Raw genomic sequence first — 18,719 nt, 5'->3', positions numbered from 1 at the left:
GAGATCTTGTAAATGTTAAGAGAAGTTAGAAGTGTTGTTAGGCACCAGTGGCTCACGCCTCTAATCCTAGCTATGCAGGAGGCTGAGATCTGAGAATGGAGATTCAAAGCTAGCCTGGGCAGGAAAGGTCTGTGAGACTCTAATCTCTAATAAACTATTCAAAAAAGCTGGAAGTGGCTCTGTAGCTCAAGTGGTAGAGTGCTAGCCTTGAACACAAAGAAGCTCAGGGAGAGTGCCCCGGCCCTGAGTTCAAGCCCTAGGACCAATACAAAAAAGAAGAAAAAGAAGAAGAAAAGAAGGAGGAAGAGGAGGAAGCAGAGGAGGATTCACTTTCATGCTATAGAACAAGATCTAAACAAAGCTATTGATTCTGGAATTATTTTAATTAGCTCAAGAGTGAAAACAATTCCAAGTAATCTATCCATAGGGGATTATCTGAACTTTGCTCACATCATGGAGTATTTTGTAGCTGGAAAAAAAGAATAAGGCAACCTGCATTTATGTGAAGTGATCTCCAGGATCATTTATAAAACAAAAACAAGGTGTAGCCCAATGTACAGAAAATTGCTTGAAGCTGAAGTCAGAAGGCATTTACACAGCACACTACTGGGTCTGACTTTTGCTGAGGGAGTAGGAAAAACAGAGAGAGAGAGAATTCAGTAACAAAGAACAAGAGGGTCATTGGCTAAACTCGTGTCTTCCTTGGTGAAGAGCTTAGGAGAGTTAGCATAATGGAACATTTTTTCTGAACTTGGATTCCAACAGTATTGGGTTCTAATATGAGATCTGCTCCTAAGAACCATAATGTCTTTTCTCCTTCCTTTTACCTAAGACAACTGTTGTACATGTATTTTATTTATGTAAGACTGGGATCCATTTGACTGCATACCATTATCTACAGCAGCTGCTAAAGAGCCTGGTGTGTGGCAGGTTGGTTTGTGGTAGGTTTGTTGTTTGTTTTTGTGGTCGTACTAGGTCTTACACTTAGGGCCTTGTTTCTTTCACTTGGCTTTTTCCACTTTAGACTAGCTCTTGACTACTTGAGCCACAGTTCCATTTCTGATCTTTTGGTAATGAATTGGAGATAAGAGTCTAGTGGATTTTTCTGCCCAGGATGGCTTTGAACCTCAATCCTCAGATCTCAGCCTCCCAAGTAATTTATGATTTCATGCACGAACACCAATGCCAGGCATTGTAATTTATTAAATACATGTTGAATGGATGAGTAAATGGGTCTTAGAGGGGATGGCTTGGTTACGTTTTCTCATCTGGAAAATGGCAATGATAACAGAACCTACCTTATAAAGGCTCAATGGGTATTAGTGAGCTGGTATCTGTAAATTGCTTCCTTCTTTCTTGGGTGTTCATTGATCTCAGAGTCTGAGACAGTCTAAATGGCTCACCTCATCCCTGATCTCTTGATCCCAGTCAGGTAGATTATAGATCAAAATCTAGCCCATACAGGAGATAGATGCCAGTCTCCAAAACAGAAAATTTAGACATTTTAGAGCAGGGTGCCAATTGGGAATTCTTTCTGCAGACACTTGAAATGTGTCTCTTAGAGTGGGCCTAGAGGGGAATTATAAATTTCCATTTATTAGGCAATAAGAATTAGCATTATTAGGTAATTGTTCAATGTGGGAAGTCATTGGAATAACGACACAGATGACATCAGGGGTTGAATTGGAGCATGGGGTGACTTCTCAGCTCTACTTTGCTCCCAGTGTGTCTCGGAAAATTTTACCTTGACCAAATTAAAGGCTTGGTGTTCTCACCCTGGAAAGTGTGAGAACTGAGTGGAACAACAGGACAAGGTAGCAGTGATCACAAGGGAGTAGGCTAGGCATAGTAATGACTGTTTAGCCCCAGACCTGCCTGGTGTTGAGAAGGGCAGTGATGGAAACTCAGAAACAAGATGACTTTAAGAAGGTTGTGGGACAGAAGCCGGGGCATTTGTGGTGGACATAGACAGTCTGTGGTATAATCCTTCTTAAAGATCTGGAGAGAAAATAACCCAACAACCACAAAATAACACTTTGCTGTGGCTCTGAGCCCATTCTATCCAGGGGATAGCATGACAGTAGGAAAGACTTACAGACATGCATTTGTCAAGTGAGACAGGAGGGGAATTGGGGATAGAATGCTTGAGCGTCTGTCCTCTGCTTTGAATGGGTCAGAGAGGATATGTTAGCCTGAAGTGGTCTCAGTTTATGGATCTACAGACCAGAATCAAGAGATAGATAACAGGGGGTTGGAGATTTAGCTCAGTGGAAGAACACTTGCCTGGTAAGTGCAAGGCCTTGAGTTTGGTTCTTGGCTCTGGAAAAAATAAAAAGCTATCAAAGAGGTAGATAACAAGGAGGGTAGCAGAAAGCAGTATGGATTAGGGATACTAAAGAACAGGTCTTCAGCCAGGCAGTGGCTCCCACCTATAATCCTAGCTACATATGAGACTGAGATCTGAGGATGGCGGTTCAAAGCCAGCCTGGGCAGAAAAGTCCCTGTGAGACTCTCATCTCCAATTAACCACTCCAAAACCAGAAGTGGTGCTGTGGCTCAGGTGGTTGAACGAGAGCCTTGCACAGAAAAAGGCTCAAGGACAGTGCCCAGGTCCAGAGTTCAAGCCCCACAACCAAAAGAAAAGAAAGGAGCTGGTCTTCATGCTTTCTGATCACTGGTGTAATATTATGAACTCAGAGAGGGCTGTGTAAACATGACAGGGAAAATACACAAACCAGCAGTTTTCTGCTGGCATCAGGCTTTCCCTGCATACACTATGCAATCAGTCTTGGCTCCCATGGGGCTCTAGGACCTCCATAGCTCTGAAACCCTGACTTATCCCCAACTCCCCCTCCCCTCCTGCCTCCAAGACTGAACTCAACAGGAAAACCGAGCAAAAAAGCTCACGCATGTATTCTCTATGTTCTCTCTGAGCACAGGCAAAATGTCCTGGATAAGCCTCACCAGGGGACTTAGGTGAAATACTATCCCATCTGACTGGAGAGGCTACTATTTCCTTGACTTTGTCTACATAACACCTGCAGAATTGCACCTCTTGCCTTCTGGTATCCAGAGGATTCTCCCCCTGCCCCCTTGGACCAATCACTGTAGCCGATGAGAATAGAGTGTTCTGATTGGCTAAGCCAGCAGGAGAGGGTGGAGTCAGCTCTGAATGGAATGGAGCTGTCTCCTTTCCTGGCGTCAGTTTTCTAACAAGGACCAGTCTCAACGTTTTTTGGACTCATCAGCCAGTTACTATCCAACAAATTCAGTCTTTTCATCCATAGCAGACCCCTTATTGCCAGCAAAGACCACACGCCCTGATTATGTATATTCCTCGGTGTTAGAACTAAAGCAAGATCTCTCTGGACCCGCTGAAGTTTGCTGGAAGGTGACATCTAGTGGAATGTAGCTGACCTACTGCTTAAATGAAAAAGCCTAGTGGTGTTTTAGAGCTCAGAAAACCATGAATGGGACAGTGATCACTCAAAAATGGTGATTGAGAGGACTCATTGGGTGATAGCTGGGTCAAGTTCCAGCCTTATTGATTTATTAGCCTGGGATAGAGGGGGAACAATGAGGATTTGTTTTGCGTGCGCTGGTACTAGAGCTTGAACTCAGGGCCTGGGCACTGTCCCTTATTAGCTTTTGTGCTCAAGGCTGGCACTCTACCATTGGAGCCGCACCTCCATTTCTGGCTACTTCCTGGTTACATGGAGATAAGAGTCTCAGGAATTTCCCTGTTCTCACGAGCTTAGATCCACCATCCTCAGTTCCTTGCCACCTGAGTAGCTAGGATTACAGGCATGAGCCAAACCACCAATGCCTGGCTTAAAATCCAAGGTTTTTAAAGGCCTTTCTGAATATGCAGGAGCCTGAGGTTCCTCATTTATAGGGATGCTCATAGAAAGGAGAGACCCTTAAAGAAACTCAGGTTGCTAGGAAGATCCCTTTGGTTGGCCTTCCACACCTATCTTTAATTTGTACATTGTGCTTCCTTGTACAACAACAAAAAAAGTAAGTTGACAGGAAACACTCTCAGTTCCTAAGTTCTGACAATTCTGTGACAGGGCCCGGAGTCGGCTTCTCTTTATATACCTAATGTTTGCATCTAACGCGACTGGCTGACGTACCCACTCAATGACACAGTCTATTTATTTGAGATTGGTAGCCTTCTCTGTTTGTTTTTCCCAGAGATTAGCTGATTTGAGGCATCTTGCAGTGTCTTGATTGAATACTTTTCCTTTACAGTGGCAGTATTGGTTGATTTAATTGGCATCTTATTGTAGAAATGACCAAAGTAGACTCCAGGAGAGAAAGATAGATAGATAGATAGACAGACAGACAGACAGACAGACAGACAGACAGACACACACACACACACACACACACACACACAGAGAGAGCAGCAACTTCCCCAATTAAAGGTCATTTAAAATTCATATCCTGAAAGTCTCTTATTTTTATTCAAAGTAAGATCTAAAATGCCACTAAATACAGACTCTTGAGTAGTGCTCTTGGTTTGACCTGACTACTCCCATCCTGCTTTGCAAAACCATGCCCCAGAAGTTTAGATAAAAAGACTTGAAATAGCTGGAGTCGGGCGGGGGGGGGGGGGGAGGGGGGGGTTGGCTCATGCCTGTAATCCTAGCCACTCAAAAAATTGTGATCTGAGGATTATAGTTTGAAGCCATCCTAGACTGGCTAAAGTTCTGGAGATGCTTATCTCCAATTAACCACTCCCCTAAAAAAAAAAAATCCAGAAGTGAAGTTGTGGCTCAAGTGATACAGTGCTAGCCTTGAGTAAAAGAAACTCAGGAACAGTGCCCAGGCCCTGAATTCAAGCCCTAACTCCCCTCCCCCCTCAAAAAAAAGGCCAGAGCAGAGGGTTTTACCCTGATGTTGAGATTATGACCATCCCTTCTCAGTGGCCTATTGGTGCACAACTTTGATTTCATCCATACTAACCAGCGCTCCCTTCCATTAGATAAGATCTGCCATAAACCCTTTATTTTTGCTGGTCCTGGGGCTTGAACTCAGGGTCTGGGTGCTGATCTTGAGCCTCTTTATACTCAAGACTAGTGCCCTACCACTTGAGCCACAGTGCCACTTCCAGCTTTTTCTAAGTAGTTTATTGGAGGTAAAAGTCTCATGGACTTTCCTGCCCAGGGTGGCTGTGAACTGCAATCCTGACACTTCAATTTCCTGTAGAGCTATGATTCCAGGCATGAGCCACCATTGTCAGGCAACCCTTTACTATATATAATCTCATGGTCCCAGTAGGAGGGCTCAGTCTGAAAGTACCAGTCTTGTTTCAGATTCAGTCGGTGGTCAGCTCTGTTTTCCTCCTGGAAGAAGTCTGTGTCTGAGAGGAGGATAAAGTCCCAGAAGCCCCTCTCCCTGCTGGGTGCATCCTATTTTGTAAAAGTGATGAAAGAGGTCTGAGATTAAATCTGGGTTCTTAGGGCAGAGTCCCTATGGTGGGAAGACTGGCCTGGTAGGCCACTTTGATCAACAAGTGACTCTAGGAAGATACGAAAAAAACCCCATGATAAACCTCACATACCTCAAATCCAATTTCCTTCAGAATCCTCTCAGGAGCTAGAAGTGGAGAGGGGGAGGGAAAGAGACTCTAAGTAGATTCCTTCCTGTTAAGACCTTGATTGCTATACTTTGCACAAGCATTAGTTACAGAACACAGTAGTTACAGTGTGCCTAGCCTGGGTAGGTCCTCAGTTTACCTTCCCCTGGTGTCTGAACTAAAATCCTCAGGTCTCAGCTCCACTTGGGGCACTTGGCTCAGAGAAGAGAGGGAATCCTTTTTGCAAACCCCTCTGCTCAGAAGGAGTGGCAATTTTCTGATTCTCAGTAAAGGGAGGTGCTGCTAGAGATAAGAATGCTAGAGAATAAAATGTGAGTTTGGAGCTCACAATCCTATGTGGGGGTAGGCCCAAACTGAGACCTGCTCTGAAGAAAAAAAATCAAGGAACAGGAGAGTAAGGAAGGCTAGTTCATATTTTAGATCAGATGGCTAGGGAAGGGCTTGCTGAGGCAGAACTTCTGGTCTAGCTCCTGGAAGATGGAGAGAACAATGCAAAGGTGTGTGTGTGTGTGTGTGTGTGTGTGTGTGTGTGTGTGTGTGTGTGTGTGTGTGTATGTAAACCAGTACTGAGGCTTGAACTCAGTACTACCCACAAGGTGGATGTTCTACTATTTGAGCCAAACCACCACTTTGAGCTTTTTTGCTAGTTTCTTGGAGATAAGAGCCTGTGAGATTTGTCTGTCCAGGCTGGCTTTGTACAGGAATTCTCCGATGTCCTGAGTAGCTAGGATTGCAGGCAGGAGCCATTGAGCATCTAGGTCTACACAAAGGTTTAGAGGAAGAGGTTTCTAGAGAAGAGCAGAGGAAATCTGCAAAGGCTCTGCCTGATTTGTCAAATTCCCTTCCCTTCCCTTTTAATTTCTTTCCTAAAATAGCAAGATCAGCGTACCTAGGAGGAAAGCAAAAGCTGTAAGTGGATCACATTGAAGTGCCAGACTTTGAAGTCAGGCCCCATTTTACCACGTGAACCCCATTTTACCACATGAACCCCACTTTACCACGTGAACCTGTGATAAGCAGGCCCTGTGAGCAGACCCAGGATAAGCCCATTAGGGCCCAGTCGGTCTAGAACTCTAACGGCTGGGAATGCTTAACTCTGACCACCCCTGGGGTGCCTCGAACCCTGAGCCAATCAGATTTGTACCTGTATCCTAACCTTGCTTGCTTGAACACCTGATTGTTGTAACTTTGTTCTTTGCCTTTATAAGCCCTGTGTAATCACAGCTCGAGGCTGCCTCCTAACCTCCGCTGTGTCGGTGGGTAGGACGAGGCCCGAGTTGCAGCTTGCTTAAATAAAGCCTTGCCTTGCTTTTGCATTTCAGAATGTCTGAGTCTCGGTGGTCTTCTTGGTGGTGGTTTTGCGACTTGGCACAACAACATCATATGGACCCCAGAGGCTGTATGGTTCTCATAGATAGTTAATGTGAAGGAGAGCCACAGGTAAGTCCCCAAAGTTCACCTGGGTTTCTTAGGAAAGGATGCCTCTGGCTGCTCTGTTACAGCAGTGTGCTCAGTATAAAAGACGTATAATGTTTATTCATGACATTCACAGTAGTGGGAAGGTAGAGACAACCCCAATGTCCATTGTTGGATAAACAAAATGCGGTACAGCCCTCCAACGGAATATTACTCATTCTTTAAAGGGAATGACATTTGGACCTATACTACAACATGAATGAATCTTTAAAACAGTGTAAGTGAAATAAACTATATATACAAAAAAAAATACTCATATTTATAATACAAGCTATTCTCAGAGGTCTGAGAACTGAGGGTGGGAGCTTGAAGCCAGCCTAGGCAGAAACATCTGTGAGACTCTTATCTCCAGTTAAGTACCAAAAAGCTGGAAATAGAGCTGGGTCTCCACAGTAGAACATCAGCCTTGAGCAAAAAATAGTTCAACTTTTGAGTGAAGAATGAATGAGATGGCCAGCGCCGATGAGAAAGAGCAGGCTTTCTGGGTACAAAGATCTGCCTGCTCAGCTGAGAAGGAAGGACAGGGAAGATGGGAGATATATATATATATATATATATATATATATATATATATATATATATTATATATATATTTTTTTTTTTTTGGCCAGTCCCGGGGATTGGACTCAGGGCCTGAGCACTGTCCTTGGTTTCTCTTTGCTCAAGGCTAGCATAGCACTCTACCACTTGAGCCACTGCACCACTTCTGGCCATTTTCTATATATGTAGTGCTGGGGAATCGAACCCAGGGCTTCATGTATATGAGGCAAGCGCTCTTGCCACTAGGCCATATTCCCAGCCCGAGAGTTTTGATGATGATGATGATGATTGCCAGTTCTGGGCCTTCAACTCTGGGCCAGTGGGTGCTGTTCCTGAGACTCTTTATGCTTAATGCTTGTGCTCGACCACTTGAGCCACAGCACCACTCCTGTCCTTTTCTGAGTTCACTGGTGATCAGAGTCTCACAGACTTTCCTACCCAGGCTGGCTTCAAACCATTATCCTCAGATCTCAGCCTCCTCAGTAGCTAAGATGACAGATGTGAGCAACAACCTTCAAAGTTTTGTTACAGATGTTGAAACCCAAGCTGTGATGTCAGAAAAAAAACACCAACCGCTGGCTGCTGCTCAGCCTGGAGCTTGAAGAAAGGGGAGGCAGGATCCTCAGGGTGCAGAGCTTAGGGCTATGGGTGGTAAGTCACCAGGATCAGTGGTCGTTTTGGAGAAGCAGAGAATCAAAGAGGGCACCTGTGGAATGTTGCAGAGAGCCCCTGGCATCAGGGAGGAAGAGGTTAAGGGAAGAGCCTGGGGACAGGGGGCTCAGCTTCTCTGTGGTCCAGGCAGTCTCTCTTCAGACCCTTCCCCACAATGGCACGCACACCCCCCCATGTGGGGGCTACTGTGTTTTGTTTAGTGTCTCAGCCCTCAGTCATTTCAACTCCAGCGCTTGGGGCTGCCTGGCACACGTAGGTGTCCAGTGATGGTTTGCCCAGCAAGGGCTGGATGGAGACAGACACGGCTCACAGCGCGCCCGAGTGTCCATAGTACATGTGTGGGAGCGGCCCTGCGTGAGGAATCCCCCCTCCCCCCCACCCCCTGCGCGGACAGGCTTGGGCAGGCAGGTGTTGGGGGGGAGGGAGCGTCGGTGGGCAGTGAGAAGAAACCCAGGGCCCATGGGCGGAGCATGGATCACAGTACAGACCCCCTTCCCCCGACCCCACCCCATTTCACGGCCCGAGATCCTGAGATTCCCAGAGTCAAAGTTGTTCTTGGGGGTCCTCTGGCTCTGGCCAAGGTGAGTGGGGATCCCTGGACTCCGGGGGCTGGCATCAGCGGGCGCCAGCACTGTCGGCAAAGCCGGAGAAGCTGGACTTCTCCTTTCGTCCCCCCTCCCTTCCTCTCATCCCCGACTAGACTCAGCAGAGGAGGCCGGGATCGGATCCTAGGGCGCACTCGAACCCCGCCAAAGCGCGCCCCGTGCACCAGCACCCAGCGACCACCAGTTAGCGCCCAACAACCCAACTCTGGCACTTTCACACCGCCTCTGCAGGCTGGGGAGCCAGGGGCATAGTGGAACGTACCATCGCCACCTGGGAGGGGGGAGAACTAATATCAGACTCCCTCCACCCCAGGTCGTCCCTGGATATACTGGGCAACCCCAGGAGAAGATGGAGATGAACGACTATGAATGTTCTCTATCACGCCTAGAAGAGGGTCTCGCGGGGCTGGTGGCTACCCGGTGCCCGACTTCGGCGGCGACTTTCCCCCCCGCGGCGGCGACGTAGTGGTAGCATCCGGCTCCCTGGCCCGCCAGCGTTGGAAGTACTGCGGTGTTGGAGAGGGGGCGGTGTCTCGGTGCTCCTGCTCGCCCTTGCTGAACAGCTGCTGCGTGTTGAGTGGCGAGGCTCGGCAGGGGGCGGACTGGCCCTGATGAGGCGGCAGGAGAAGAGGCGTCTGCAGGTGGTGGCTGTGGTCTTGGCGGCCCTGGCCTTCCTGCCCAACGTGGGGCTATGGGCTCTGTACCGCGGGCGGCAGCCCGATGGCACCCCCGGGGGGTTCAGGAGCCGCGCTGGTCCCCGCGGCAGGACAGGTGAGTGCCTGAGGGAGTGGGATGTGGCTGGTACATCCCACTCCTCCCTCCCCGGGGTCTGATTTTACTTCAGACCTGCGACTCCTTCCTCCTCCTCCTCCTCCTGTTGGTGCCCTCAGAGGCAGGTGCCCGAAGAGTTGGCGCTTCTTCCCATTCCACCCCAACCCCACGTCCCAAGATGGGGTAAGTCGAGGCTCCAAGGAGGACAGGAAGTTGCCCACTCGGTAAGAGTCAGAATGAGAACCCAGGGCTCCTTGGTGCCCAGTCTGGGATTTTTGTCTAATTTCCACACTTCACCATCAGTCCTGTGTGTGATCCTCTCCTGTCCGGTTCCCTGACCTGCCCCTGGGTCCTCCCTCCTTCTGGGGGAGTTCCCGGTCCGCAAATCTGTGTTCCTGGGTGTGATGCCCTCTGTAAGGTAGGACCAGGTGCCCTCATCCTCTACGCACTCCTCCCTCACCCCCACCTGCGGATCCTGGTGTTTCTACTCAGCACCATCCCTTTCCCAACCGACCCCTGGACTCCCCACCGCCCCTCCCGGCTCCCTATTCACCTTTCCCCATCCTATTTCTTTCTCAGGTCTGGTGGGCTCCTTAGGTAGTGAGTGCAATGATCCTCTTGGAGCTTCAGGTCCCTTGGATGGGGTAAAAGGTGAATTTCTGGTTTTTGAGGAACTTGCCACCCTTGACTCTCCAGGAGCAGTAGAGAGGTGCCCCGCCCCCTCCAGAGGGATCCCCCAAAATGTCCCAGAGCACTGTTGCCTGTGGGTAGAATGCCACATGCTTTCCTTCTCCCCTCTGAATTGCTGGGACCTGGTATTTCGTGCAGCCCAAACTGTGTTCATAATTGTTTCTGCCTCTTTGAAACTCACTCATGTCCGTGCACATGGGTACATGCATTTGGACTAAATTAGCTTTTTTTTTTCTTCTGTGTGTGCTTGTGTGTGTGCATGCTCAGATCCTGGGTCTGAACTCAGGGCCTGGGCGCTGTCCTTTTCACTCATGGCTGGTGCTCTACCCCATGATCCACAGCTCCACTTCTGGCTTTTTGGTAGGTTATTGTACTTACAGAGACTTTCCTGCTTAGGGTAGCTTAGAACAAGGATTCTCAGCTCTCAGCCTCCTGAGTAGCTAGGACTGATTATAGGTGTGACCCCCCCAACCCCCCCCCCCTGGCCTGGCTCGGGCTAGCATTTTCCTGTTCAATCACCTCTCTCCAACTCTCTCATCTCTTGGCAAGTCTATGCATGCTTGAATTGCTTCCTACAGTGGGACATTTCATATTTGCTTACTGGATTTTAGTGGTCCAGTGGGAAGTGGGTAATTTGTGTATCAGGGTCAGACTTAACTGACTGTTGGCTGGCCTCAAGGGAAGAGGTTGACTTTTGGGGGGTGATGTTTTCCTTTCTCCTCTATGTTATGCTGCTGTCTGGGCATTCTGGTATCTTAAGCACAGAGGGCTCTTTGCTACAGGACTAATCAATTGGAGCTTAGCAATTACTCTAGTTAATTGTTACAAACCATCCAGAGGAGTTGGCTTGATCTTTATGGTAGATCTTTACTGTTCAGAAACTGAAGAAAATTAATAAGCTTCTTTCCTAAACCCTGGGTTCAACCCCTGATAGCCAGCCTAGCCTTCTCCCCTCCCCGTAAGTTCTATATCTAGTGTGTTTTTCTTTCTTGAAATCTCTTTCCTCAATTCCTATCCTGTATCAGTGTCAAGGTGAAGAGGCCAGGGTCCTAAGCTCAGCTCTGCCATTAACTTGCTGTGTGTCCCTTATCTACCACCTCCATCTCTGAGCCCTTTGTCCTTTTGTAAAGTATGGTTGTTGCTCAATTGCCAGCCTACAGTGATGTTATCAGTGAGTAAATAGAGGGCTGTTTCTTTTTTCCTGGGGCATTGTCTCTTGCAGCCTCCTTAGGTTAAGGAGCTCTGTATTGGCCCAGCCCTGAGGCAAAGGGGATGTGTCCTGCCCAAATGTATCACTCCTGTGGAATAGCTGTGGCTAGGTCTCTAAGAGCTCTTGACCACCTGCCGCTGCCTAAGGAAAGCTCTCACATTTCAGTTGTGGTAGGTGCTGGACAAGTCCTCATTTTCATTTTCTATAGATCCAGATGTGTAGGGAGGTCAAGGTCAACTGCCAGTTGGGCCTGAGCTTTCAAAGAAAATTACTCACATGTCCAAGAAGGTATTGATTGAGTAAAGCAGGCTTTGGGGCAGAAAGAGAGGAGAGCAACAGCTGGATGCTCCTCTGAGCTCCTAACTATAATGTGTGTGGATAGGCTCATGAGGTAATTTGATTCTTGTTTATTTCCTTTTATTTTTTCTGGAATAGCGTAAAGGTGATGAATGGGATTGGTGTTTCAAGGATTGCCAAGTGGTTGTTCTTCCTTTAAAGAAAATTTCTCCTTTCTGGGTGCAGCAGAAAGAAGCTCTTTTCCAACGATAGGCTTTTCTAGGTGCTACAGGATTCAGCATTCAGCTGCTGCCTTTCAGGAAGATCCTGCCAAATTTCCACACCGCCCTTTTGTGTTCTACTTTCCTGCAGATGCAGAGCCCTGGGCTTGGCCTTCTCGGCCAGTTCCTTGTTTGAATGGCAGCTGGCCTTGAAGGAAGAGGCTGACGTCTTTCTTCCAGTCCTCATTGCACACTGTCCCAGAGCATGCATGCATCAGACTGATGTCCGGGAAATCTGCTATCTGGGAGCATTCAGAGCTGTTATGACAGGTTCTAAGCTCAGCCTGTCACTCTGGTCCTTGTTGAGAACCTTCCCAGAGTACCTCATTGATCTTCTTGGCAGAAGTCACCACGGAGGCTTTGGAGGGAATTCTTGACAAGACTTTTGTCCAAAAGAAAATGAGGTTCCTTGTGCATTTGAGAGAAGTTTATCTGAGGGCAACATACCCATGATTTGAACAGTCCTTTTTAACTCCTTGATTCCTCCACTGACATTAGAAAGAGCACTTATCTATCATCTGCTAGAATGTAAGTGAGAGAACTGCCACTCAGTTCATCCTGAGTGTGCCTCTGGGGCTGGGCAGGACATCTGATTTATAAAGGACACAGAATGCTTCTAGGGTTTCTGCATTCAGCTGGCTTCTCAGAAAGCTGCAGACCAAGCAGGAAAGCCAACCGTGATGCCATCTTTCTTTTAATTTGGGGCTTGCTCTCATTACTTCCTTCTTCCTCCCCCCGCGCCGCCCCCCCCCCCCAGCCCTACCAATCTGCCTAACATCTTGGTTTAATTCTAGAATCTGTTTCATATTTCAGGCTTGAGAACTGGTTATTAAAAGCCCACGTTAGGAAACTTGATGCGGTCCCTCCCCACTTCTGAGCCATACTCTCTGGTGAGAATTGACTTCATTGGATAATAGCATCTGTGGAATGGAAATTGGGGGGATAATGGAATACCAATGACTTTAATTTTCAAGTATCAGGAGTTTTTCTCATGTCAGAGCTGAACTTTATTCTTAGCACATGCAAGAATTAATACTTCCCTCTCCCCCCTCCCCCACCCCCTTTCCTTCTAGTCTTCCTCATAGCGGAATCTTGCCCATCAGAAAATTAAGTGCTTGGAAATGATTTCTATAATTTTCTTCATAGGGGCTGGTGGCCATAGATTGCTAATCACTGTCTGCTTACTCGGGTGAAATCTGATGTCACTGGGGAAGGGTTGTTGATTTATAGCTAAGCAAATCTCTCTGTGTTGTTGTTTTCCTGGACTTGATTCTACCAAGGAACCCCACTGATAATGGTCTGGGGAGGGGGCCTGATTTCTGGTCTTCTTTCCTGTTCTAAATTCATTCAGTGACCTTAGTAAAGTAGTTTATCATCTCTGGGTTCCCCGATTCCTCCTTTGAGAAGTTAGTTTAGGTTTCCAAAGGAGGGAAGGCAAATAGTAGTAGAATGGTGCTTCCCCTCCTGTGGTCAAGACAGACATTACTAACTAATCTCTCCAATCCTGTGGTTAGAGCAGACCTTACTAATTAAGCCTACTAAGCCTAGACTCAGCTGGTTTCAGACTAGTTCTCAATACTGCTGCCCAGGTGAAGTTAAGGATGTAGTAACTCTGGTGATGTAAGAAGTAGGTAATTTGACAAAGAGTGAACCAAAGCAGTGGTGGTACTCACTGGACCCTGTGTGAAAATGAACTGTACAATTTGTGGGTGGGAATGGGAAGGAAAAACTCGGAGTGAGGGAAAAGGTGTGTGTGTGACATGTTAAAAAAAGAAATGTACTAAAAAAATGTACTGTTTATCTGAATCATGTAACTATAACCCCTCTATATATCACCTTTATACTAACAACAACAAAACATTTTTTTTTCTTTTGCCAGTCCTGGGACCTGAACTCAGGGCCTGAGCACTGTCCCTGGCTTCCTTTTGCTCAAGGCTAGCACTTTGGCACTTGAGCCACAGTGCCACTTCTGGCTGTTTTCTATATATGTGGTGCTGGGGAATCGAACCCAGGGCTTCATGTATACAAGGCATGCTCTCTTGCAACTAGGCCATATTCCCAGCCCCCAAAACATTTTTTTAAATGAAAGGTATTTTGTTAGGCTTTTGCAAGTTCCTGTGGTTCTGAGTTTAAAGGCACATATTGGCAAGATCTGGACAATAGGCCTCTGTATGTAACCTCTGGGGAGGCTCTAACTTGAGAGCTTGTTCATATTATAATGCCTTCTTTCAAGCTGTGGTCTAAAGATGTTCAGCCTTCAATCTGTTGGCTCCAGTGACAAATAACAGATAAGAGAATCAATCATGAAAAAGCAAAGGCCTATTGAAAAGATAACCATCTAGCAACAATTAGGTAACCATTTAATTATTCCTTGTCCACCATCAGCTGTTCTATGGAGATAGCATGCAGAATGTCATCCCTGTGTAAAAAAATTACCTGAAGGTGAACTTGGCAAGCTGGAAGGATGTCCTATAGCAGCTAATTGCCCCTGATGATGTTATGTATCAGAGTCAGAAAGAGAAAGACTTATATGAAACTCTTGTTTCTCCAACAGCTACAATGGAGTGGGGAATGGAGGTAGCTTCTGCAGCCAATGTAGCATGGCCATTGGAATGGGGAGTGGGGGCAGGCTGTGCAGTTCCTGTGCCCCAGAAGTGTATTGTGGCCTCAGTAAGTGGTGATGTCTTGAGACAATGTGTTCTTTGTCATAGCACAAGATGTGGCACTTGAAAACATGATTTTCACTGAGTGATTAAGTGTTAAAGTGGGCAGGAGGTGCTTCAGAAGTCATTGGTGGAAACAGGCAGAGAATGGGATATCACTTGAGTTCTCACAGGAGGAGTGCAGCTATGAAGCCACATTTCTGTTACCCACTTTCTCTCCCCATGCCCTCCTTCCCCCCACCATCTGCTTTGGTACTTAATTGGAGATCAGAGTCCCATGGACTTTCCTGCATGGGCTGGCTTTGAACCAAGATCCTTAGATCTTAGTCTCCAGAGTAGCTAGTGATACCTGTTTTGTTTTGTTTTTTTACAGACCCATTTTTGTAGATTTTCTTTATTTGTTTTGTTTTGTTGCCAGTCCTGGGGCCTGGACTCAGGGTCTGAGCACTGTCCCTGGCTTGTTTTTGCTCAAGGCTAGTACTCTACCTCTTGAGCCACAGCTCCATTTCCGGCTTTTTTCTATATATGTTGTGCTGAGGAATTGAACCCAGGGCTTCATGTATACGAGGTGAATACTTTACTACTAGGCCATATTCTCAGCCACCAGATTTTCTTTACAAAATTTTTACTTCATACTATTCCTGATGGTATTGAGGATTGAATTCAGAGCCTTGCACTTGCTCACTTGTTTGCTTGGCCAGGCTCTACCACTTTAGCCATGCCTCTAGCTCTCTCTCTTTCTCGCTCTTGCTGGTTATTTTTTAAGATAGGAGCTCATGAATGTTTCTGCCCTGGCTAGCCTTGAACTGTGAACCTCTTGTCCTTCTTGTCTTCCTTCTCCTCCTCTTTTCCCTCTCAACAACTAATTAGGTTTTTCTTTGTCTGTTTGGCGTGTGCCCATCCCTGGGTTCCCCCAGCCCTGCCATCTGCCTTCTGATCCGCATCCTGGGATCCTGGGGTCCTGGGGTCCTGGAGTCCTCTCCGCAGCTTGCTCATGGGATAGGGCTGCTGGCCATTGCTGTTGGATGGCATCACTGGGAGGAAGGCAGGGTCCCCGGCCACCTTTCAGAACGGCCTGGGTGGTGCCCATGAGTCCCTGCGTCCCTAGTCCTGTCCCCCCCCCCCCACCCAGTGCTTGACGCGGCCTCCCCTCCACCCCTTGCTCCTCCTCCTCAGGATCCTCAAGCTGGACCTGATGGTGCGCGACGAGGACGGGAACACCCTGGACCTGGGCCGCACCAGCGTCATCAGCCTCTTCCACGCTCACGAGGCGGCCACGGAGAAGATCACCCAGTGCATCAAGGAGGAGATGGTGCACATGGGCGCCGGCCGTGGGCTCTGCAGGCAGGCCCCAGGAGGGCACAGGCGCGGGGCAGCCCCCGGGAGAGAGGAGGCAAGAGAGAGGGCAGGAGGAGAGTGGGGGGAGAGGAGGAGGGAGAAGAGGAGAGCAGGGAAGAGGGGTGAGAGGTAGAGGTAGGAAGGAGGAGGGGGAGGGAGAGGGGGAGGAGGAGGGAGAGGAGGAGGGGGAGGGGGCAGGGTGGAGCCATCATGGCTGCTCCCAGTTATTGGAGTGTCTGTCTGTCCAGTGGTGAGGACCCCGGATGGCTGGACACAGCGTTGCCTCCGTCAAGCGAGCCTCCCGCATTTGAAGGATAATTAAAACACCCCAATCCTCATCCCCCCAGAAGGGCAGCGGGCGGGCGAGGAGGACTGTCCTCAGCTCGGGAAGGGGAACTTTTCCCGGCTGCCACGGGTGGGGGTGCGTAGAGTCCTGAGCCCCCCACCAGCGCCCCGCCCCGGCCTCTCCCCTGCAGCGAGAACTACCTGGTGCGCTGGGGCAGCCGCGGCTTTCCGAAGGAGATCGAGATGCTCAACAACCTGAAGGTGGTCTTCATGGTGAGTGAAGTGGGGCAGCCCCTGCGAGCCACGCCAGAGTGGGGGTCCATGGACGCCGGGCCATGGGCCTCCCAGTGACCTCACACATGGAGAGGGGGGCCCAGGGGGACAACGGGCATGGATCCCAGAGCGACCAACACACTCGATGAACCCACCTCGCTCTGCAGCCGCCTCCCGGTGACAGCCCATGCAACGCAGCGTCCTGGGCGGGGAAGTGGTGAGCTGGGGCCCAGCTGACTTGTGTGGTTCATGGTCTCCTGAGAAGTAGGACAGAGACACAGACGAAGGCCACGGGTCTAACGGCTGGGACGCATTCACAGGGGCCACACACACCCTCCTTCCCCCCCCCCCATTTGCTGTTATCAGCTGCATGTCGGAGACCGTTGGTGTCCGTGATAAACAGCGCCCCGGCCCCTGGCTGGACTGGGAGGCCGCTGTCTCCCCAGCATGGGGGGGGGGGCAGACCTGGCGGGAGTGGGAGCAGAAAGCAGCCCACAGGCGGTGGGGGGTTGGAGGAGGGGAACCGACCGGCCTCGCCCCTGCCTCTCTGCACACGGGAACCGGACGCCGGGCTCGAGGGCTGGGCAGTCCGCAGCCGAGACCACGTCTCCATTCAGAGACACAGAGGCCACGGTACTGGCTCGGCCTACACAGAGCCCCGCCCTGCCCTGGGCACCTGCTGAGGGCACACTGGGTGCTGGGTGCTGCCGGTACAGCGGAGCTGGAGGGTCAAGGCAGGTCCCACAGAGGGAGTCATAGTGCGGGGGAGCGGCCTGTGTACCCCCTCGTGTGCTCTGAGCACCGGTGGATATGACGCGCCCCCCTCCTTGTCTCTCTCTCAGGGTGAGGGCAGTGGGGGGTGAGGAGCCACCTGTAGAAGTGCTTCTTTGGGGTACTCGCCTCGCTCGTGGGGAATCCCACCTGCATGAGGTGCCACGTTTCCATCCCTCTCTTCTGCTAGTTGAAAGTGGATGTGGCACTGGTTGGGGCCCCTGGCTCCTGGTCACCTTGCTGCCCCTCTGCATTCTGACCAGAGAAGAGGTGTGGCCCCCCTTCTTCCTCCTCTTCCAGGGCCAGTGGTGTGATGGGCGGGTGTCCAGGTGTGATGTGAACCCCACAAAAGATTGCCCTGGGCATTCCTTTCTTCTCCTTTCCACTCAGCATGTGACAAGCAAATCATTCTGAAAGAAACATCCAGCGCAGGAAATGCAGCGACACACAATGAGTCAGCCACCTGGCATTCCCGCTGAGAACGAGTGCTGGCAAGCGCGGGGTGTGGAGTAGAGGGCCTCAGGTCCAGACTTCATCCCTCTCCCCACACTGAGCCTTGTCCCATCTGGCTGTTACGCACCTGACAGGTGCCCATGCGGAGGTGCTCTCTCTTCCCTGTGGCGTGGCCATTTGATATGCCAGCCTCATTCTTCTCTCTATTAAGATGCACACTTTTAATCCTGAGCTGTGTGTCATTCCCCATGCCCCGTTGCATCTGGCATGCACACCATGGGTCAGGGTGCCTCGGTCTTCCGTAACCCCAGCCCCCGCCCCCCAGCTGACAGGACTTGCATAGCCATGGAGCAGAGGGTGCGCTGTGCACTTGGCCAGCTCCGGAACCCGGCACCAGCCCTGCTGGGCCTCCTTGGGGGGCCAGCATTTCTCCAGCGCCCTAGTTTCACTGCAGATGAAACGAGATGTGTGGGCCTAAGTTCCCCCCAGTGGGAAGGAAGGCCTGGTGCCCACTCGTGTCCGCAGAAACCTGTGGCACACACATGAGCCACATGCTTGCCCCCAAAGCCTTCGTGCAGGGCAGGGGATGTGGCGCTCGGATTGGCCGGATTAGTTAGGTTAGGAGACCCACTGGGAGCCAGGACGGAAGGTCGCCCCACCCAAGGCCCCTAGGCCTGTTAGCACTGGGAGGTCAGGTGCCAGGCAGGCTCATGGAGCACTTGCTCCCATCCCCGCTCCTGTCTGACCCGCCCTCAAGCGATCCTGATGGCCCCCTGGCCAGTGCTCAGAGTGTGTCTGGAGTCTGCTATGTGA

General features: G+C 49.7%; 1 protein-coding gene across 1 annotated transcript in view; it reads left to right on the top strand.

Moving 5' to 3' along the window:
* The first annotated feature begins 8,760 nt into the window (after positions 1–8,760).
* The window catches only part of LOC125366911 (dedicator of cytokinesis protein 2-like), a 90,045-nt gene continuing 80,086 nt past the window's right edge, over positions 8,761–18,719 (top strand). Inside the window, 5 exon segments of the mRNA XM_048367617.1 lie at positions 8,761–8,871; positions 9,459–9,666; positions 10,246–10,375; positions 15,963–16,130; positions 16,601–16,682. Of these exon segments, the coding sequence (XP_048223574.1) occupies positions 8,761–8,871; positions 9,459–9,666; positions 10,246–10,375; positions 15,963–16,130; positions 16,601–16,682 (699 nt within the window).

The sequence above is a fragment of the Perognathus longimembris genome, chromosome 18, assembly GCF_023159225.1.
Source record: "Perognathus longimembris pacificus isolate PPM17 chromosome 18, ASM2315922v1, whole genome shotgun sequence".
In the NCBI taxonomy this organism is placed as follows: domain Eukaryota; kingdom Metazoa; phylum Chordata; class Mammalia; order Rodentia; family Heteromyidae; genus Perognathus; species Perognathus longimembris.
This window is presented reverse-complemented; position numbering and strand designations above follow the sequence as displayed.